Source organism: Staurois parvus, unplaced genomic scaffold (assembly GCF_062004578.1).
Source record: "Staurois parvus isolate SC_StPar_1 unplaced genomic scaffold, SC_StPar_1.0 ptg000147l, whole genome shotgun sequence".
NCBI lineage: Eukaryota > Metazoa > Chordata > Amphibia > Anura > Ranidae > Staurois > Staurois parvus.
The window spans coordinates 707,501-730,269 of NW_028317943.1; the positions used below are offsets into that span (position 1 = coordinate 707,501).

The window sequence follows — 22,769 nt, forward strand, 5'->3', positions numbered from 1 at the left end:
CAAAATAATGCACTAGTGCTTGTAAATCCCTAATACTTGAAGTGTATTTCCACTTTCCAGTCCATTTTAAGTAAGCTCTGCTATATGTTTTTGTGTTCCCACTCAAAAGCATACCTAAAAAAAATTATCTTTCGATATTTAAGAGTTAAGGTGTCAGGGCAGACAACAAGCATTTCTCATGTTTAGTGTGATTTGTCCCAATAAAAAGGCTTAGTGGCTGGGTGAGCTACATAGTTGGTAAGGTTGAATAAAGACACTAGTCCAGCCTTTCTCAACCAGGGTGCCTTGAGGTTTCTTCAGGGGTGCCTTGGCAATATGTCTACAAATCAGACCAAAAACCAGCGGGTGGAACAAGTCTGATTTTTAGTTACACATTCACAGGTTTTCATTGTGAACCATTCTGACCTTCTAGCCTCCAATGTCCTGACAGCCAATGACATCATCAGTGGATAAGGAGGATGTCTGCTGCCTGCACAGCATCCTAGTTTGACCCTCCCCCACCCCTCTCCATCAGTGCTGGGGTCAGATTAGCTCAGTGATGGAGAAAAACTGAGGGAGAAGAGAAACCATGAAATACTAGTCAGTACCAGTGTGCAAAAGTGTATTTGCGTTGGAAGAATAAATCACCTCTAGTGTTGGGTGTCCTACATGTGTGGATGTTGCTGTTAGTTTTTCACATTTTATAATGGGGGTGCCTTTTTAACAGTCTTGAGGCACCCCATTCTAAAATGGGGTGCCTCAAGACTGTCCATAATTTTAAAGAGTACCTTGTCTGAAAAAAGGTTGACAAACACTGCACTAGTCCATCCAGTTCAACCTGTGTGGGTGGGTGTGTGTGTATGTATATGTATCTGTCTCTACCATTTTAAATATCGCTGTAGATTGCATTTAATAATGTGCCCATATAAAAGTTTTTTTAATTATCAACACTTCCTTCTGACACCAATTGTGTGAAGGAGTTCCATATTCTTACCGCTCTAACCGTAAACAACCTCTTACGCAGTTTAAGGTTAAACCTTCTGTCCTGCGAATCACCATTTTGATATTTGTATATTGCAATATTTCCTTTTTGGCATCTCTTCTTGAAGGAGATCAAGTTTAATGTTTGTATTGGTTCCTTAGAACTAAGGTCCTCCAGCCCCCTTATTAGGTTTGTTGCAGAACTTCAGTCACAATAGCTCAGTACTCACAGCACCCCAGTCACAATACCTGTCATTCCCTCAGTACCCATAGCACCTCAGTCACTCACAATGCCCCAGCAACTCACAGTGCCTCATTAGCACTGTTCCCAAACACCTAACTGCTGGGGTCCCACACTGCTGTCACTCCCACCTGCTCAGCTCTTTCCTGCCCCACCATTCAGCACAACGTGTCCTGTGTCTGCAGCATCTCCCTCTCAGCAGGGCTAAGCCTAGCATCTCCTGCTCAGCACATCGTGTCCAGCATCTCCCTCTCAGCAGAGCTAAGCCTAGCATCTCCTGCTCAGCACATCGTGTCCATCATCTCCCTCTCAGCAGAGCTAAGCCTAGCATCTCCTGCTCAGCACATCGTGTCCAGCATCTCCCTCTCAGCAGAGCTAAGCCTAGCATCTCCTGCTCAGCACATCGTGTCCAGCATCTCCCTCTCAGCAGAGCTAAGCCTAGCATCTCCTGCTCAGCACATCGTGTCCAGCATCTCCCTCTCAGCAGAGCTAAGCCTAGCATCTCTTGCTCAGCACATCGTGTCCAGCATCTCCCTCTCAGCAGAGCTAAGCCTAGCATCTCCTGCTCAGCACATCGTGTCCATCATCTCCCTCTCAGCAGAGCTAAGCCTAGCATCTCCTGCTCAGCACATCGTGTCCAGCATCTCCCTCTCAGCAGAGCTAAGCCTAGCATCTCCTGCTCAGCACATCGTGTCCAGCATCTCCCTCTCAGCAGAGCTAAGCCTAGCATCTCTTGCTCAGCACATCGTGTCCAGCATCTTCCCCTCAGCAGAGCTTGTCCAGCGTCTATGCTATCCTGGTTAGCACAGTGCAGCACAGCATCTTCAGTGGCTCTCATGCTCAGCACAGTTTTAGGACATCTAAGCCAATTTCATGCAAGAGCAATTAACGTACAATGGAGAAGCCCAGCTTGTAAAAACAAAACTCATTGTTAGGACAGACAGTGATCTAATCTTGTTTACAAACTGATGAGATACGATCAGCTAGCACAGTACACACAGGTAGGGCTTTCAATAAGACAGTAGAGCCAGCCCTCCTGTACAAGATCTGGGTCTCCATCAAGTCAGCAGAGGGGCCAGCTATACTGTCTTATTGCTGAAATTGATCCACGTGTGGCTTCCCCTGCTTCTCTTCCTCTCCCTCCTGGAAGCTTTTAGCTGCTTCAGGGGGATAATTCCCCCCCCCCCCCCCCCCCCGCAGTACTGCCGGCTTCTCCTCCTCTCCTTCCTGACAGCTGCTGTGGAGCAGTGGAGGACTGGGATCAGGATGGAGAGAGTGGGGGGCAGAAATATGTCACACAGCTGTGTTCCTTCATAACTGAAGCACAGTAATCTGGGTTTATTATGCTTCAGTTCTGAATGAACAGGGAGCCCCCTGTACAGAGCGCTTCTTCACTAATTTGCAGCGGAACTGAGGCTCCATAGAAACAGATTGCAGAATCTATGTCCTTAGACTCCTGTATCAAAAGTGAGACATCGTGGGGTTTATTTACTATAGCTGGAGAGTCCAAAATCAGACTCACTTCTGCATAGAAACCAATCAGCTTCCAGGTTTCATTGCCAAAGCTTCATTGAACAAGCTGAAGTTAGAAGCTGATTGGTTTCTATGCAGAAGGGAGTCTGATTTTGGACTCTCCAGCTTTAGTAAATAAATCCCCAGGGTCTGCTTAGATCCCTGAAATGTCACCAAAACCCCCCAACAATAAAATTGTAAAACATATTTTAAGAAAAAAATGATTAAGGGCTTGCTCCCATGTGCTTTCCTATCTGCAGAGTGATCTGTGTTTTGATCCCTCCACAGAGAGCATTTGACAGGTGGTGAGGAGGTGTAACGCCTTCTCACCTCCTTTTGTTTATGCCTGTCAACCCTACACTAGCACATTGAGTTGCATGCAGTTGCGAGGTGCTTGCATGGGTCTATGGGTTACATTCAACAGGGGGTATAATTCCTGCTGTGGCCATGAAGCAAAGCATTGTGGCCAACACATTTGTATACCCCCAGCTGCTGCCTCTGCAGTTGGTGGGCGGTAACATTTCAGGTTAACGATGGGATTTTACTGCCACCCATCCACACTCTCTCTAAGGGCTCATTCACACAGGTATTCTGGCTGGGTAAATGAGTGGCTTGCTATGTGGCTGGAGGCGACTGTAATGGAGATGCAGCAGCTGTATGAACGTATCCACATGTCTTAATTTGAAAGGTTTGCAGGCGTGGGTGAGTGGCCCAAAATGCTCACTGTCTGTGTTCAGAACTGTACACCTGCACCCACAAATCTGTCAAATTAGGGCATGCAGCTATGTTTGTACAGCTACTGCATCCACATAGTGTAACATAGGCTGCTTACACAGAGCTCCAGGCAGGTCCATGCACATAAACTACTGAATCAACCTTTACAGCCAACAGCAATCATGTGAATGAGCCCCTAGGCCTCATTCACACACACATAGCCTTATTTATTAAAGTAGACACATAGCCAAATATTTTTTGGCTATACTTCTCCTATGGAGCACAGAAGCGCAGTTTGTTATGCACTCTTGTGACCCAATTTGATCCAACATTAGGCTAATGGTCAGGATCCGCCCAGAAGCCTGGACCGGTATCTGGCTTGGCCTCTCAAGTGATTCGCTGACAGCATGAGCCAGTCCCTCCTGCCCCCTCCAGAGCCCAAGGGCAGGGCAGAGAGTCGGAGACTGACAGTCACAGCTCTCAGAGCAGAGGGGGAGAACTGAGCGATCAGCTGTGTTTGATCGCTTAGTTCTCACTGTAGAGCTGGCGGGGGACAGATGCTGTGTACAGCTAAGTGAGTATACTGTTTTTCCATCTGTTCCAAATTGGACATACTTTTTAAAGTTGTAGGCAGTGGTGTCTCCAAGCCTGCCCAGTGCCCCAGATCAAGGAGTGAATGTTTAGTTGGCTGTAGACCATATAGTCAATGTTGTTGGTGTAATCCCTCCCGCAGAGCTATTGTGTTCTCCCGGAGGGGGGGAGCTGTCTCTGCCAGGATTATTGCTAGCGGCCATAGCCACTGGCAGTAATTGCATGAATAAAATCCAACAGGCTGGTTGTACAACAGTCAATTAGGGTACAATCAGCCTGACCATAGATGGTTCAAATCTCGGATGGTTCCTGCTAAAACGGCCTAGATTTGAACCATGTATGGCCGGCTTATGTGGTGCAGTTGTATGACATGTCACTTGACACTTTGTATGTCTATTGATCGTTGCAGAGAAATATCTTTCATCTTTTTCCCAGCCAGGGCTGACTACACAGATGGGTTCATGTAGACAGGGCCATCTTCAGTATTGATTGGATTCTGGGCAAACATTTTCTTGCCCCCCCCCCCCCCCCCCCATGTAATTTTATTCTCCACCTGCTATGAGACATAGCAGCTACACTCAAAATCAGTTTACTGCAGATCAGGATGTGATTGGTTGCCAGAAGTTACAGCATTTCATTACTACTCACTCACTGGTTGCTGTAGGTTACAGCACACATTACCACTCACTGATTAGTTGCTAGAGGTTACCGCACATCATTACTGCTCACTGATTGGTTGCTAGAGAATTTGGAAGTTGAAAAATAATGGTAAGGTTGGTAAGGCGGATATAATTAATTAGGACCCCCCCACCATGGGCTTGTGGTGACAACCCCCCACCACCTATATTCTCTCACTTCTCCCTTTTTGCTGCTCCTCTGGGCTTATCTGTGAGCAATTGGGGAGGGGGGGCGCATACCTCTTCTTCTTTTTTTTGGTTTGGCACTTGGCTTTTCTTATTATGAATGCAGGATCAGCAGACAGGCTTCGGTCAACAGCTACTTTAGAGCAAGCCCTACCTCCCACCCTTAGGCCTTAATGACTGAGAAGTGGATAAACTATGGTGAACATGGTTTGTTGTTCTCAAGAAAATAAAGTTGGTTATATTTTTGAATTTTAAGATTAAAAAAAAAAATTATATAAATCTTTAAAAGTGCCATGGCCAGGGCTAGCTTTCCCAATAGGCACTGTAGACATGTGTCTACATGTGCCTGTCCAGGGGTGGACTGGCCCAGGGGTTATTGCCCCCCCACCCTGGGCCACTCTGACGCTCCATAAAAAAAGGCCACACCACATGCAGTCAGGGCCTGCACTTGGATTCAGAAAGGCAACACACCGCTCTCATCATCGAAGGTTTCTCTTATCAGTGATAGAGACAGTGCCTCGGACAGCAACGCATGAGGGCTCGAGGTCAGTAGGGGACCCCATCAGAGGCAGAGATAATTTAGGCATCAAGGACTTGCAAAACCATGGAGGAGGCCGACCGGGAGCCTGGGATAAAGGAAGAGACCAGAGAGGAGGAGCCAGTGATGGGACTGAATGAGTAATCCTTCATCCTTACAATACCCGGAACTGTACACGGCTCGGTCTGGGCACTCACACAGTACATGCCATTCCCTCAGATGAAGCCTCAAGCTGTGCTGTCTGTGCCGCCAGTGAGAATGAAAGAGCTGGCTGTGTGCCTGGACATGATGTGCAGGAAGTTGCTGATGGGTAAGAAGCTGGGGGAAGGTGAAGAAGAGGGGAGAGAGTGTCTTAACCCCCTTACCCCCCTCAGTCTCTCTCTCTCATCCACCCCTACCCCTTCTCTCTCTACCCCCTGTCACCCCCTCCACCGTCCTCTCTCACCACCCACCCCCTCTCTATCTAACTCACCCCCCTCCCCCTTCCCTACCACCCCACCCATTCCATGCCAAATTTAGAGTGGTGTGTTTTCATTTATTAACATATGAATATGGGTGCCACATGCAATCCCATGCATCTACTGTCAAAATCAGCATGCAGTAAAATTTAATGGAGATTATATAAATACTGTTGGGTTTATGCTAGTGACATACTGCTTCATAAATGTCCTTTTCTATTTTGGCCATATTTCCAAAGCTTTAAATAACTGTGTCATGTTAGTATAGTGTCTACAGTATGTGGGTTCACAAAAAGCTCACAAATAGGTAAATATTAAAACACTTGTTCCTGAGTTGTCGGGTCGGGTGACTTGATGCTTATACACTGCTCAAAAAAATGAAAGGAACACTATGAAATCACATCAGATCTCAATGGGTCAACAATGCTGGCTATCTATACTGATATGGACTGGGTAATGTGTTAGGAACATAAGGATGGCCCATCGTTTGATGGAAATGAAAACGATCAACTTACAGAGGACTGAATTCAAAAACACCCCAAAAATCAAACCCTTTGACGTCTGTCACATGTGCTCAGGGTGAACCTTCTCTCATCTGTAAAAAGCACAGGGTGCCAGTGGTGGACCTGACAATTCTGGTGTAAAGAGGCAAATGCCAATCTAGCTCTATGGTGCTGGGCAGTGAGCACAGGGCCCACTAGAGGATGCTGGACCTTCAGGCCACCCTCATGAAGTCTATTTCTGACTGGTCGGAGACATTCACACCAGTAGCCTGCTGGAGGTTATTTGTACGGCTCTGGCAGTTCTCATCCTGTTTATTCTTCCACAAAGGAGCAGATACCGGTCCTGCTGATGGGTTTAGGGATCTTCTATGGCCCTGTCCAGCTCTCCTAGAGTAACTGCCTGTCTCCTGGAATCTCCTCCATGCTCTTGAGACTGTGCTGGGAGACACTGCAAACCTTCTGGCAATGGCATGTATTGATGTGCCATCCTGGAGAAGTTGGACTGCCTGTGCAACCTCTGTAGTTGTTGTAGATTGTTGCCCATCTAGTGCACCTGTTGTTAATTTCATTAACACCAAAGCAGCTGAAACTGATTAACAACCCCCTCTGCTACTTAACTGACCAGATCAATATCCCAGGAGTGTAATTGACTCGATGCTATACTCTGATTAATAGCTTTCCTTTAATTTTTTTTGTGCAGTGTATTTTCACTGGCCTAAATGAATACCAAACTTGTCATATTGGTTTTCTTAGGCTGAATTTACACCTTTGTGTTTTTGTCTAATGCACGTTTTTGTCTTTTGAAATACATTAAAAGATAACTTACATCGGTTTTTAGGGTGACTCTGCCCACACAGTTACAACATTCATTCACAGGAATCTGCCACCTCGACAGGTAGACTGAATGAACTGCAGGTGTGCTGATCAGTGCACTTGTAGTTCATTCACACTGCCTACAGCTCTGAAAATGACTGCCTACAGTTCTATTGCCTTTAATCTATACTGGCTGAGTGTGCAGCAGCCTGACACTGCACCTGAAATCTGCTGATCAAGAGTGCAATGCTTTGCAGGCTTCTGTTATAAAAAAAAATGATACATGCATGTTTTTTACCTGCAGAAATATGTGCATTTAATTTTTCTTTTTATGTGAAGGTGAACTTGGCCTCAAAATGCTTTAAAAATGAATATCAACATCAGCGGTTTAAACTGCATGTTGATGTGCAATATAAAGTGAATTGCAATATTCCTTGACATTTTGATGCATTTCTGTATATGGCAGTGGAAAAGTATGAAGGTGAGAATGGGAAATGTAGACTTTCTACAGTTTTTTTTTTTTTAAGCTGTGCAGCCTGCAGTTCAGCCTGTTTACTATGTTTTTGTTATTTAGTAATTTTAGACTGTAGAGGATGTTTGCACCTGATAAAAAAAAATGTTTAGCTCTCATTGCCTATGATTCAGGTATGACTTCTCCTACATTTAGTACAGTCATTGTGCTTGTTGACTTGTGGTGTTATACCTTAGGGATTGTATTATCCCACATATTGGCTTCTACCAAGATTGGTAGTGACAGTGTATTTATTAACCTCTGTTCCTCACCTTTCAGGGCCCGATGCAGTCATTTACTCCATCTCCCGTGGACTGCCATCCATCAAGCATGATGTCTAATTCTCCAGTGCTGTCAGGAAGTTGCAGTAGTGGCATTTCTTCCCTCAGTCGGTGCAGCATCTCTGAGATGTCAGGTTTTGAGAGCCAGATCTTTGATCAAACTGTAACTACATCCAGTTATGGCATATCGGAGGAGCCAACCAGAAAAGAAAACAAGACTCCACCACCTTACAGTGTGTATGAACGGACTTTGAGGCGTCCTGTTCCTGTACCTCAGTGTCTTTCCATACCTGCCCCTATTGATCCTCCGGCTTTGCCACCCAAACCAGGTCCAGTACGTCCAACAAGCCTGGAGAATGGCAAAAGAACTGATCCACTGCAACGGCCAAGGCCTTTCCCACGGAAAGTGTCACAGTTGTAACACAATTACAGTTTCCTTTTTGCTGTGAAATAAACTGTCTTTTTTTCGCTAGAAAAAATAACCTCTAGAGGTCCTTTGCTGAAGAGACAGCTGCGGAATGGGTATATACACTTAATGAAAGTGTGGGCACTTTAATTGTTTACTATTTGTTTCCCTTAATTAAGGAAGTAAAGCTTTTGTTTTTTATTATTGTTTTGCACAATATTATAGTGGTATTAATTCAGGATTAACTTGACAAATGGCACTTTTTGGTCAAATAGAACAGAAAGCACATACAGTCTGTTGGTATGCGCCGTTTCTGGATTACAAATTCATGAAATATCATGTTGATTTTTAACTGGGTTCTTTATTGTTTTTATAAATATAAATATATATATAAAATATTTTATTTGAAGAGTAGATTATTTGTTTTTTGTTTGTTTTTTTTAATTTAAGAAGATACAGTATTGATGTTTTAACTTTTGTCAGCCAACAATTCCAAATTTGTTGTATATGCTAACTTTAATTCTATAATATAGGTGTTATTTCAATGTCCCAGTTAATATATTGCTTTTCAGGTTGTTTTTATAAACATAGCACTCTGTCTTTCATTTTCTTAAATTAATAAGGGATTTTAACTTGTATATGTATTATGTATATAGTTTTCTGATCAGTTGCGATAATTTATCTTCCATATTTTGTGAATTTTGTATATGCAGAGAAAATGTTGTTGCTTTATTAACACAAAAGGGGTGAGGTCCAATAACTGCATGCATTAACAGGTGATCCATTGGTCAGAGCAGGAAAAGCACATTTCTAAAGAATGCATGTTTTAATGCTGCCATCAGTTAGCTTGTAGGCCCTCTACAAGCTATTCATTTTACACAATACTCATTTCCCTTTGTTATGGTAGATAAGGCATGCAAGTTGCTTTAGTGGTTCTGTAATGCAAAATATTTTCCAACATCATTGCTTAGCTTTGAATTTTTGATTGATGATGTTCATACATAGTTCTGAACAATGGGTCAGATTTAGATTTCTCAAGTGTGATGGATTGTACTCCATTTTCACGGATTGAGAGGCTTCCTGGCCTGCCAGTTATTTTGAGCCAGGACTTTATGGGTTTTTAGCTTACCCCAAACCAGGAATGTTCATCTCCTCTGTGATATACAGGCCAGGATCTTGTGGCAGTACCATTGATTACTGATTGCAAAATATTTTGGACAGCACTAACCTAAACATTGTAGCCATGTCAAACCTTAGTGTAAACCGCTATAGCAAATTTCTCACTATCTTTTTTTTTTTTTTTTTCATTGAATTTTGTTTTATTTGAACTGGAAAGCGGCTTTGTTAAAGAAATTCCCAAACTACATTTTTATGTGCACTGGAGAATCATCTATTAGTTAATAATATACAGTGTTTTGTTCATATAGCCATCATTTGTCATATCTGTTTTTTATACCGAAGAGTGGATTAAACTAAAATGTAATACCCACAGGGTTCGCAAATCCTTCTTGTGGAGCTGATAAATCTCTAGTATATTGGTGTAGTGGGACATAAGGGGTTACAAAAAGTAGTTGCCTAAAGTTGACCTGATCATTTTTACATTGTTTAAATAAGTCCACCAATGTTTAAGTACAAATTGCAATTACCCATAGTAGCCCTTCAGAATTTACCAACTATAGCAGTTCTGGATTGATCCTGCTTAGTTGCTATGAGTATGCTATATCATGCTCTTTTCATTTATGCAGTGTGACCAACCACAATCCCGTTCTCCCAAATGTTCAAAGAGCCATGTAAGTTTGTGTGTACAGATAGCCTTACTGTGAAGTCTTTTAAGGGTTTCTGTGCATACACAGTGTACACACACACCAGAGATTTTTAACCTACAGCCCATTATAGTATTTACTGGCCCCCACAATAAAAAGACCCCCATTGTAGGACCTTCTCTTTGCATGCCAGAGTGGCTGTATGCAGAGTGGTAGCAGGTGCCACGGTGTACCTTAGCTGGCACTGTTGGGCAAGAGTGATCTCCTGCATGGAGGTGCCTATATAATTCAGCTGTGACATCTTCTGACCAGTAGAGAAGCAGAGCAGGATACTGAGTAATATGTGAAAGTGAGTGCGCCCTTTTTTTTTTTTTTATCCCTACTGATCACTGATACTGAGGCATTTTTTTAACCCTGATGTTGGAGTATTACACTGATAGCCAGGCATTCATGCTACCACTGGCCACCAACACCTAGGATTTTTTTTCTTTTATTTTTACTGACGCTGGGGCATCAATATTTTACATACAGAAACTAATATATATATATATATATATATATATATATATATATAATTTTTTTTCTTTTCAAAGGCTATGGGGTCCAAATATAATACATGTTCTCTTTACTTGTGTATCCAAGTGCATGAATTGACAAACCTCACATTAAAGCAATACAGCAAACTGTTTCGAGCTGACACTCTTTATCAAGCCAAATGTTGAAAAAGAAAGTTAACTCAAAACCGATTGCTCTATTGCTTTAATGTGGAATTATGGAATGTCTAATTTCTGCACCTAGATACATCACTGCTGATGTCTGATGCTGCTGTGGGGGAGAAGAACTCCCACATGCTGTCGGGGATGGGGGGTGGGCATTTGTACCATGTTACATATTACACCCTAAATATGGTTGTAACATGTAAAATGATGCAAAAGGTGCAGTTAGCCTTTTTATAGAATTCTAAATAATGCTAAATTGTGTGCTTAAATATTTTAACTGTGTTGTAGCTGTCTGCCTGAAGTTCAACTTTAAACAATGATATATTATCTGTGTACAGATAGATGGAAGGCAATTTGTAAAATGGTGGTATCGTGTGTAATCTTTTTTTTTTTTTTTCCACTCACTAATTTAATATTAGAGTTTGTTCTAAATTTTGACCCATTGTTAAAAGTGCCTTGCATTTAACCACTTGTTGCAGCCCTGTCATAAATACACTTTGACTTTTATATGTCTTCTGCTGAAACACCATGGTAGTTACCGTATATTGAATCTGGCTATGGTGTATTTTGTATTCACTGCCCTAAGCAATATTAAAAACACACGTATTTTACCACTCAGTGAGCTATACCTGCTGTTGTAGTAGCAGCGTGAACCAGGCCCATTTTTTTTAGGAAAAAGATTCTGATCTGATGTCACAGGGCATTGACACAGCAATACAATTGCAATATACAGTATATAATATATAGCACATTGTAAAAATGCCCTTTTAACTGCTTGAAAAATATCTATTTGACGGTGTCAAAATTATGGTTGCCAGATGTATAGGTTGCAGATCAGCCAAAAAAATTAAAGTGTATCTTTAGGCAAAATATTATTATTTTTGGATAGCCTCTGTCAGTTTTTTTTGTCACCGCTGGGGAGATTCACCCGTCTGTGTTGATGAACATTGTCACACAGATATAAAATGAGGGGAGATCAACAAATTTAGAGTTGTAACTAGAACTAGAGGTGAGTAGAAATCATCCAATGGAGACACCTGTTTTTAAGACCATTGTGTCAGAGGGGAACTCCCCTCAGTTTTGGAGATTTTTTAGAACTTTCTGTTGGGTCTAGTGGACCAGAAATGGAAGAGAAATATCCCCAATGGTACACAGATGGCAAAAAAAAAATCTGGCAGGGGTTTTAACACTTTCTTACTCTATCCAACGCTAAACGAATAGTTTGCCTACACGTACATTTTAATTTATTGCAAAAAATGAACACTATATCACAGTCAAAGTCAACGAAGATTTCTTAACCTCTTCACGCTGGCCACACACAAATGTGCAGCCTCCCGGCGTCTGGGCCTAGAGGCAGAGCAGCCGCACATTTGCGTTCTATTAAAAAAAATATGTGCTGAGAGCGCGCGCTCCCAGCACACATGTCCGGTACTCACGGAAAGGTCCCGGTCTCCTCTTTCGATCGGGACCTATCCCGATCATGTGACTGCTGTGACATGTCGTCACGGCAGTCACATGATCCCTAAACCCCGCCCGTCCCGGCTTCTGAAACTCTTAAAGGGCCAAGAGGCGCCGGCGTGAAGGGGTTAAATAATATATAATTGCATTGCAAGCAAACTTGATGTCATCAACAACTATGTGGGTGCTGTGGAAAATGTAAAATGCATTAATTTTGCATTAAGCAAAATGTTTACTGAAGGGAAGATTAATAATTTTTTAATGTAGGATTTATTTTCACTCTATTTTTCTAGAGGTTGGTAGTAGTAAAACAAGGTGGACATTATTTTACCCAGAGAACTTTTTATTTCTCTGCAATTTGTATTTCTTCATAAGCGTTGGAGCTGTTATATTGAGTGCTTTGTGATTTTTGTGTCAGGTATAAGTAGCAATGCAACAATAATCCACCCAGGGTAAGACTTGGTTTTCTAAGCAATAATATTTTAAAAAAGTACATTTAAGTAAAATATTGTTTAATGTGCTTATATTAAACAAATAGAAATGCAGTCAAACACGTGTTAAATTCTAACATTCTTCCTATTGGCATACTTTTAATTTTTACCACCAAAATATTTTTTGTGGTTACTGATTTTAACAGTAGTCATCTACTACACATCAGTGAGTCACCCCTTTAAAGTGGTTCTAAAGGCGTAAAAGTTTTTTTCTTTTCACCTTAATGCATTCTCTGCATTAAGGTCGAAAAACCCTTTGTGCTGCAGGATCCCCCAGCTCCCCCCTTCTATACTTATCTGAGCCTGATCTTGATTCAGCACCGTGTCCAACAGCAGTGGCTCTCTCCGATCTTCCCCTCTTCAGATAGCAGATTGGAAACAGTGGGAGCTATTGGCTCCAGCTGCTTTCAATCAAATACTGTGATAAGAGAGCGGTGGTTGAGGCTCAGCCACGCTGTCTGTGTCTATAGATGCAGGTAGCATGGCTTGGGATCAAGCCTACACAAATGCTTTCAAGGAAGCAGCTTCCTTTGAAGGCTGTCACCGAAGGGGTGGAGCCAGGAGCGCTGGTGGGGGTTCCCAGAAGAAGAGGATTGGGACTGCTCTGTGCAAAACTATTGCACGAGCAGGTAAGTATAACATGTTTATTATTTAAAAGAAAAGGAATGTTTACAATCACTTTAAAGCAGTATACTGAACTTGAACCACAATGCCCATCACCTGACACAGACAAAACAATGTGTACTACGTGCTTAAGTAATCTTATGCGATTACGTTATTATTGGATCTAGCTTTAACCAAGATTGAAACGGTCATTTTGTTTAAGCTAAAGCTGCATGGGCAGTTTTAATCTCTTGCTACTGGGAAACATTACCACTTGTTTAAGTCATCTCATTAGCAAACACATTGATTTCAGAGTGCTACAAATGAGGTGACTGCTAACAAGCCGTTTAATCTCGGAGTAGCAGGAGATTAAAATCCCCCGTGTAACCCTAGCCATAGGGTGTACAGTATTGGTAAAAGATTTTTGTGAAAATGTATACTTATATACAGTGTCAGTCTTTAGATTGGTGTCATAAGGTCCCTCTAGCCACCTTTTTTATATGCTGTTTAGAGAAAGGCAGTATGAGGAAAACACCAGAGGATTTTATTGAATTGGATAAAAACAAGAAAATGAGGTGGCAAAATTGGCATTTTGCACAATGAGCTTTCATTAATTGGCATTATTAATTAACATTTTATTTCACTCTGATCTAGTGTAGTAACATGCTGAGAGGTTAGGGCAAGTGCATTGCATGGTGAAAAAGACACTATGCAGAGCTCTTCACATAAATTATTAGCAAATAGCAACTCCGTGGTCTCACCATATGGATTACCTATTTGTCTCAATGTGATATCCAAATACTAAAAATTTTAAGGGGTTGGCAATATGACCCTAATAGTAATGGTTTGACATTTAGCCCATCCAGCTGCACCAGTGGCCATTGTATGAGTAGATTTTTGAGCTCTAGAGCTCAGCAAACTTAAGCATTTTGTCCAGTGTTGGTGGTTCACAGAATGTGATCCATTTTTCCAACCTCCCTTTAAAGTGCAGCCCATTGTGTTTTGTACAGGGCCTTCGTTTTATATTGCACTGACTGAGTGATTTTGTTGGGGACCATCTTCAATAACCATAGCACAAAAACAAGTAAATCCTAATAGTGTATTGTTTCTACCATGCACTCTTACAGGTGTAATGTTTCACCTTTTCAGTTTGTTTTGTTCCACTATAATTTTTTTTCCTAGAAATACGGACATTGTATATTTCTGCTTTTGTACTCTTTCACTGTATTACTTTAATGTCCCTAACAGACAGACATGCCACCCGTTGCAGCACATAATTCTCCATCTTTGTCAAGAACAAAGCACCTTACACAATTGCTTTCATCGTTTCTCTTGTCTTGATGTTTGTGGCATTTCTCAGAATATGCATTTAAACTCTCCTGTCCAATCAATAAAGTAAACTATTTTCCTTTTTTTAGCTGGGAAGCAGATTTTTGGTAAAGTGTGTATATTGCATTTACAACCCGTCTGAATGAAAAGAGATTGACCACTTTTTTAATATATTTTCCCAAGAAAATTGCTAGCAGGTGATGACATTTTTCTATAGTAAAAGTTCAAGTATTTTTGTACATAACTGGTTAACTTTAATAAGATATTCCATTGAAAAACAAATGAACGGGCTTGCATATGCAGTATGATTGTGATAATTATGCCAAATACTTTATGTATTAAACACTATTTGTACATACATGCTTTTTAAATAATATTTCAGCCATATTGACTACAATTTTGAATGTCAGAAGAAAATATATGGTAAAAATATTTATGTTTTAGTAAAGAAAACAGATTCTACTTAAAGAATGATAGTAATGTTAGCTTTGTACTGGGCATTTTTGCAGTTTTGAATTTTTAGAATTGGTTGTGGCTTTTGGAATATAACATACAGTGTTGTGTTTTTAACCTATTTTATGAGACAATGAGAGGCAAGAAGAATTATGATGTATGTATATGTTTGCATATGCATAAATTTGTATAAAGATGCATTGCCTTCAGTTCAGTTTGCCATTATAACATAACAGGCTTTTCTGAGTTATCTGTGTAGATTAGTTGGTTTGTTGTACAGTGTTTGACCTTGATAATAAAAGCAGTGTTTTCTGCAGACATTTTCTATTCTGGGCAACCAGCAGATTTGTTCAACTTAATATATGCGTGTATTACTGGCCTCATTCATGCAGAATAACTATTATGATGATCTCTTTACCAGATGTTCATATTAGTTGGTGCAACAATGGAACAAAGTGAAATAAAGTTACTTGATTAATATTTATCTTGTCGTCTTTTTTTTACCAAAAAGTTCACATTGAGAAATTTGGAATCAGCGTTTCCTTATCTGTTTTTTAAGCTTTGAGCTCCATGCTGTTATGCTTCTCCTTCTTTTACTAGTTGGCTTGGTGAGTCCTGACCTGTAACAAGCCAGATTTAAAACCACTTAATATGCATATGCTTATTTTAGGTCAAAAACCCAGTAGAGCAACAAGAGTAAGAATGACAGCACTGGATCATGCAAAATCAATGGCACATCCCATATTTATATCCTGACACAGATCTTTAAAAAAAAAAAAAAAAATTAAAGGAGGCACCCGAATTCAGTGTTTTAATGTAGAATCAGGGGATTTTTATCTTTTGATGATCTGTGCCCTTTTGACTACTCAGGTCTGGGATGTTGGAGAATCCCTTCAACATATAGTCAAAGAACAGAGTCCTGTAATGGAGAGTAGGCCTTTAGCGTTTTAATGCTTAAGCCCCACTTGCCTTTCATTTTCTTGGTGGGAGATCTCTGATTTCAGTGGTCTTTTCTTCTGCAGAGTAGTAACAATAAATCTGTAAATTTGGAGTTCTTATAACTAATATGACTCATTTATGTTAATGTAAGTGAATACTAAGCAGAGTTGACCTTGTGTGTACGGCATATGTCTAAAAAAACTTCAAAGAAGTACTTTAGGCATACATTGTACACCCTGTTCTTCTCACCCTGGGCACTATTGCTGCCAATTCACAGCTGTCAAAACAACAGCTGGACAGAGAAAAAACGGTGTTCAGAAGCTTTATTGAGGAATAGGATGTAACAACCTTAGTGTTACATTGCATTTACTCTTTCATTCATGTACAGAATCAGTTCAAAGTGGTTATCTTTCATCTGCATTTGATGTCTTTTAAAATGAGATTGCAAGGTTACTTTAACTCTTGTATGTTTTCTGGCTGGGTTCCACCTCTGGACAGTTGATGGGGTTACCAGTGTCTGAGGATAGTTTAAAACTGATGGGAATGTACAATATATGTATGTAAAGTTTTGCGTAAATTGACAGCGCTATAGAAGTATCTGAAATAAATAAATAAAATAAAATATTGTCTCTGCCCAATACAGGAAGTTCTTTCATGCTCTAGCTGTGCAGGTATTGCTCCTTCACATTTCTTCTGCCTATTAGGACAGCATGAACATGGGCTGCTTCTGCGACCAGAATCCCGCTAACGTTACTATTGTGTTGCCTTTTGCTGCATACATTACATCTAACCTATGAAGAGGACCAGTTGTCTATCTGTGGGTGTCCTATCTGCTTGGAAGCTTTCTTATGCGTGCACCACAGGTCCTGGACTATATTCATGTTAAGTGAGCTCCTCTATAACCTTTGAAAACAGTATGGGAGCTGCTTCCCTAGGCACTCTTTTGAGGACATCTGGTGTTCCAGTATCCTGCTGACCAATGGTTGCTTCACATCTCTCTGGTGGATCTTGGTATCTAGGCTTAACTAGGCCACGGTTATCTCAGTGGAATATTCTACAGAAACAATTGTGTTAGGTACATGGCTGTGGGATCCATACTCTTTCAGGTTTTGTTCTCGGCAGTTGTTTTCCAGAACTTGACTGTGAGGGCAAAAAGTTTTGTTGGCTGAACTTTATGTGGATTTTTGGGGAGCAGCTGGTAAAGGGCTTAAAGTACATTTGTGATATGGCTGGGTCCTTGGTCTCTAGGCTGTCAGCTTTGCCTGTGGTCATCTGCAAGTAACTGTGGCTAAAAAATATCTAAGAAGACTCTTAAGGATATGACATTCACAGGGAATCAACATTTTGGAGTGATGCTGGTTCAAAGGAGGAAAAATCACCTTCTTGATTCAGCAATGAATTCCCATCACAAAATTTGTGAGCCCACAAGTGTTTTTTCATTTGTGAGTATACTTGGACAAGGGTACTTAGTCCTGTAAGTCATCTACCTCTTCAGAAATTCAGAGGGGTAAGAGTCCTGTCCCACCAAGCCCAAAGCCTTCCTTTTCATGACATTTTTCCTCCATTTGTTTAGGTTGGGGGATTTCTGGCTAACACATCTGTTTTACAAATGGGTTTGTAAATTGGAATCCTTATAGGCTACATAATTGAGGGGGTGTGTGAACTCAATTTTGTATAGGCTACAAAATTGAGTTCACACACCCCATCCACAGAGGTTTTTCCTCAAATTTGTGACTCTCTCTCCAGTGGTTATTGTATTTATATTTGGCTCCTGGCCCAATAGCTGGTGATTCCAGTTTCATCTGCAGCAGAATTCAGGTTCAACACACTTGTGTTGTACTGAAGAAGTTTATTAGAGTTTTAGTTTACATGTGATAAGTAAAAATGGATAAAATAAACAGGGTAAGAAAAATGGATCCAGTAGAAAACCTAAATACAGTTAGGTCCATATACAGTTGCAAGAAAAAGTATGTGAACCCCTTGGTATTACGTGGAGTTTTGCATGAATTGGGCATAAAATGTGCTCTGAACGTCATCTAAGTCACAACAATAGAAGAACACAGTCTGCTGAACATAATACTACACAAACATTAGATGTTACCATGGTTTAATTGCACATAACATGTAAACATTCACAGTGCAGGAAGGAAAAAGTATGTGAACCTTTGGACTTAATAACTGGTTGACCCTCCTTTGGCAGCAATAACCTCAACCAAACTTTTCCTGTAGTTGCAGATCAGACCTGCACAACGATCTGGAGTAATTTTGCACCACTCCTCTTCACAAAACTGTTTCAGTGTAGCAATATTCTTGGGATGTCTGGTGTGAATCGCTCTCTTAAGGTCATGCCACAGCATTTCAATTGGGTTGAAGTCAGGACTCTGACTGGGCCACTCCAGAAGGCGTATTCTGTGCTGTTGCAGCCATTGTTTTGTTGAATTACTTGTATGCTTAGGGTCATTGTCCTGTTTCATCACCCATCCTCTGCGGAGCTTCAGTTGGCGGACAGATGGTCGTACGTTTTCCTGCAAAATGTCTTGATAAACTCTGGAATTCATTTTCCCATCAATGACAACAATCCGTCCAGGCCCTGAGGCAGCAAAGCAGCCCCAAACCATGATGCTCCCTCCGCCATGTTTTACAGTGCGGATGAGGTTTTGATGTTGGTGTGCTGTGCCTTTTTTTCTCCACACATAGTGTTGTGTGTTCTTCCCAAACAACTCAATCTTGGTTTCATCTGTCCACAGTATATTTTGCCAGTAGTGCTGTGGAACATCCAGGTGCTCTTTTGCAAACTTCAAACGTGCTGCAATATTCTTTTTGGACAGCAATGGCTTCCTCCGTGGTGTCCTCCCATGTACTCCATTCTTGGTTAATGTTTTCCTTATTGTAGATGTGTCAACAAAAATGTTAGCATGTGCCAGAGATTTCTGTAGGTCTTTAGCTGACACTCTGGGATTCTTCTTTACCTCATGCAGCATTCTGCGCTGTGCTCTTGCAATCATTTTTACAGGACTACCCCACCTAGGGAGAGTAGCAACAGTGCTAAACTTTCTCCATTTGTAGACAGTCTGTCTTACCATGGACACATGAATATCAAGGCTTTTGGAGATACTTTTGTAACCCTTTCCAGCTTCATGCAAGTCAGCAATTCTTGATCGTAGGTCTTCTGAGAGCTCTTTTCTGCGAGGCATGGTTCACATCAGACAGTGCTTCTTGAAACCAGTAAACCCAAACCAGGTGTGTGTTTTTTAAGAGCAGGACAGCTGTCAGCAACACATCCAATATCATCACACTGATTGGAGTCAAGGTTGGCTCACTCCTGGCTCCAATTAGCTCTGGGAAAAGTCATTAAGCTAGGGTCTCACATACTTTTTCCTCCCAGCACTGTGAATGTTTACATGTTATGTGCAATTAAACCATGGCAACATCTAATGTTTGTGTAGTATTATGTTCAGCAGACTGTGTTCTTCTATTGTTGTGACTTAGATGACGTTCAGAGCACATTTTATGCCCAATTCATGCAAAACTCCACGTAATTCCAAGGGGTTCACATACTTTTTCTTGCAACTGTATATTTGGACACAGGCGCAATTTTCATACTTTTGTCTCTGTATGCCACCAGAATAAATTGAAACAAAACAATCCAAATGAATTTGAAGTGTAGACTTTCAGCTTTAATTCAAGGGGTTAAACATAAATATCAAGTACAGATTTTAGGAACTGCAACCATTTTTATACACAGTCCCTCCATTTTCAGAGGCTCAAATGTAATTGGACAAATAAATATAATCAGAAATAAAATGTTCATTTTTAATATTTTCTTGAGAATCCTTTACTGGCAATGACTGCCTGAAGTCTGGAACCCATGGACATTACCAAAGACTGGTTTTCCTCCTTTCTGATGCTTTGCCAGGCTCTAACTGCAGCTGTCTTCTGTTGTTCTTTGTTTGTGGGTCTTTCTTCCTTTAGTTTTGCCTTCAGCAAGTGAAATGCATGCTCAACAGGGTTGAGATCAGGTGACTGACTCGGCCGTTGCAGAATATTCCACTTATTTTCCTTCAAAAGCTCCTGGGTTGCTTTTTCAGTGTGTTTTGGATCATTGTCCATCTGTACTGTGAAGAGCAGTCCAATCAACTTTGCTGCATTTGGCTGAATCTGGGCTGGCAGTATATCTCTAAACACTGCAGAATTCATCCGGCTGCTTCTGGCTTCTGTCACATCATCAATAAACACCAATGACCCAGTGCCACTGGAAGCCATGCATGCCCATGCCATCGCACTGCCTCCACCATGCTTTACAGATGACATTGTGTGCTTTGGATCATGAGCTGTTCCAAGCCTTCTCCATACTTTTTTTCTTCCCATCATTCTGGTACAGAGTAATCTTAGTTTCATCCATCTAAAGAATTCTTTTCCAGAACTGGTCTGGCTTTTTTAGATGTTTTTTGGAAAATCTAATCTGGCTTTTCTATTGTTCAGGCTTATGAATGGTTTGCACCTTGTAGTGAACCCTCTGTATTTGCTCTTTGTGAAGTCTTCTCTTGATTGTAGACTTTAACAATGATACGCCCACCTCCTGGAGAGTGTCCTTCACTTGTCTGGATGTTGTGAATGGGTTTTTCTTTCTTTCTCATAGAGTGGATCCTGCAATCTTCCACCACTGTTGTCTTCCGTGGACGTCCATGCCTTTTTATGTTACTGAGCTCACCAGTGCGTTCTTCTTTTCTCAGAATGTACCAAACTTTTGATTTGGCCACTCCTAATGTTGCTGCTATCTCTCTGATGGATTTGTTTAGTTTTTGAAGCCTTACAATGGCCTGTTTCACTTGCATGGACAGCTTCTTTGAATGCATGATGTAGTTTCACAGCAATAGATTCCAAATGCAAATACCACACTTATAATCAACTCCAGACCTTTTACCTGCTTAATTGATCAAGAGATAATGAAGGAGTAGCCCACACCTGGTCATGAAACTGCTTTTTATTCAATTGTCCAATTAGTTTTGGTCCCTTGAAAAAGGGGGGGTGGCTACTCTTAAGAGTTGTAATTCCTAATTCCTTCCTCCAATGTGGATATACATACCCTCAAAGAGTGTGAACTTTCAGCCCATATCCATTATAAAACTATAGCTTGAATATGTTTTGGTAAATACCTGAAAAAAACTAAAATTGTGCCTGTGTCCAAATACGTATGGACCTAACTATATATGCAGAAAATCGGTAAAATAGAATATAAAATATCAGTTGATACATAGAATGTCACAAATCCAAACATAAATACATTTAAATGATATATATCAGAGGCATAAATGTGTAATAAAAATAATCAAATGAATCAATAAAATTGAATATAAAGTATGACACAACTCAATAATATATACATTTAAGATGATAAATGTAAATAAAAACCTATATATGTACATACAATTCTGAGACATAACTATGTAAAAAAATTCAAATTGAAAAATAAATAATTAAATACTAAAATATTACGATTATATACTGGAATCATGCGTAATGTGCAAGAAGGCATGACTGACCTCTGAAGATTGACGTGATCGAAACAGACCTGGAACCAGAGATAAACTGCAAATATGGCCATTTTGGTGCTGTGACTGATGGATAAAAGATTAGTGGTGAGGACCCAAAAAGTTGGAAAAGGTGGAAACAATGAGAAGAAGGGAGCTGAGGGGTGAGAAGGGGGTTGGAGGGAAAAGAGAATAACAAGGAATGTGCATTTGGGGAACCAGAGGAGGAGGGGGGAAAGGGTGGGGTTACATTAGGCCAGCCTTTCACAACCAGGGTGCCACGGCATGCTGGTTGTGAAAGGCATTCGTGTCTGACCTGAGCTTGGTCAGTGCAGTGCAGAGCAGTGAAAGGGGGAGATGTCTTCCCGAAGCATGACCGTTCTGCCTCCCCGTACAAGGCAGTACCCAGCAGTGCAAGTGCAGATACATTTCTACAGTTTTTCAAAACACTGTGTGTAAGTATATTACTTTTCTGTTTCAATATTTTTATTAAGTTTTGTTTTTAAGAATATAACAAGCTCAAAATACGCCCTCGCAGGGGCAGAGCAGAACAATAACAAATAAACAGACATCCTGCTGACTTGTATTAGTCAAATAATGAAATGTCCAATGACTTCAAGAAGGGACGGCAAAAAGCCGAACCAAATAGCAGCAGTAATCCAACATAATATCGGAAAAGAAAAAAGGTTAGAAGAAAAGAAAACAAATGGGAATCAGAAAAAAAACATGAAAGAAGGGAAACTAGAGGGATCACGGATCCGAGGCTAGCACAAGCAGCGACTATAGGAGGCCATAACTAGTGGGAGGCAGGGGTGGCAAGGAATAACGTATCCAAGGTTCCCAAACCTTAAGGAATCTCGAATGAGAATCATGAAGAATGCTAGACATCTGTTCATTGAACAACATAGCATTCATCCGGGTCTTCACCCCCTGGAAGACTACTGAAGGGGTTCTCCAAGCTTGAGCTATAGCACGTTTGGCCGAAATGAATAGGTAAGATGCCAATTTCTGCTGAGACCTAGACAGACCCAAAATTGGGCAATGCAGGAGGGCCACCCCTGCATCCCTATGGACCGTAATATGAAATAGTGT

At 41.0% G+C, this 22,769-nt stretch overlaps 1 protein-coding gene across 2 annotated transcripts in view; it reads left to right on the plus strand.

Annotated features, from left to right (window-relative positions):
- Window positions 1–15,687, plus strand: part of DOCK4 (dedicator of cytokinesis 4) — a 409,224-nt gene extending 393,537 nt beyond the window's left edge. For both annotated transcript variants that reach the window (XM_089673954.1, XM_089673955.1), the window contains one exon: window positions 7,984–15,687. In XM_089673954.1, coding sequence (XP_089530080.1) covers window positions 7,984–8,406 — 423 coding nt within the window. In that variant the 3' untranslated portion in view covers window positions 8,407–15,687. The remainder of the gene's footprint in view (window positions 1–7,983) is intronic.
- Window positions 15,688–22,769: the final 7,082 nt, after the last annotated feature.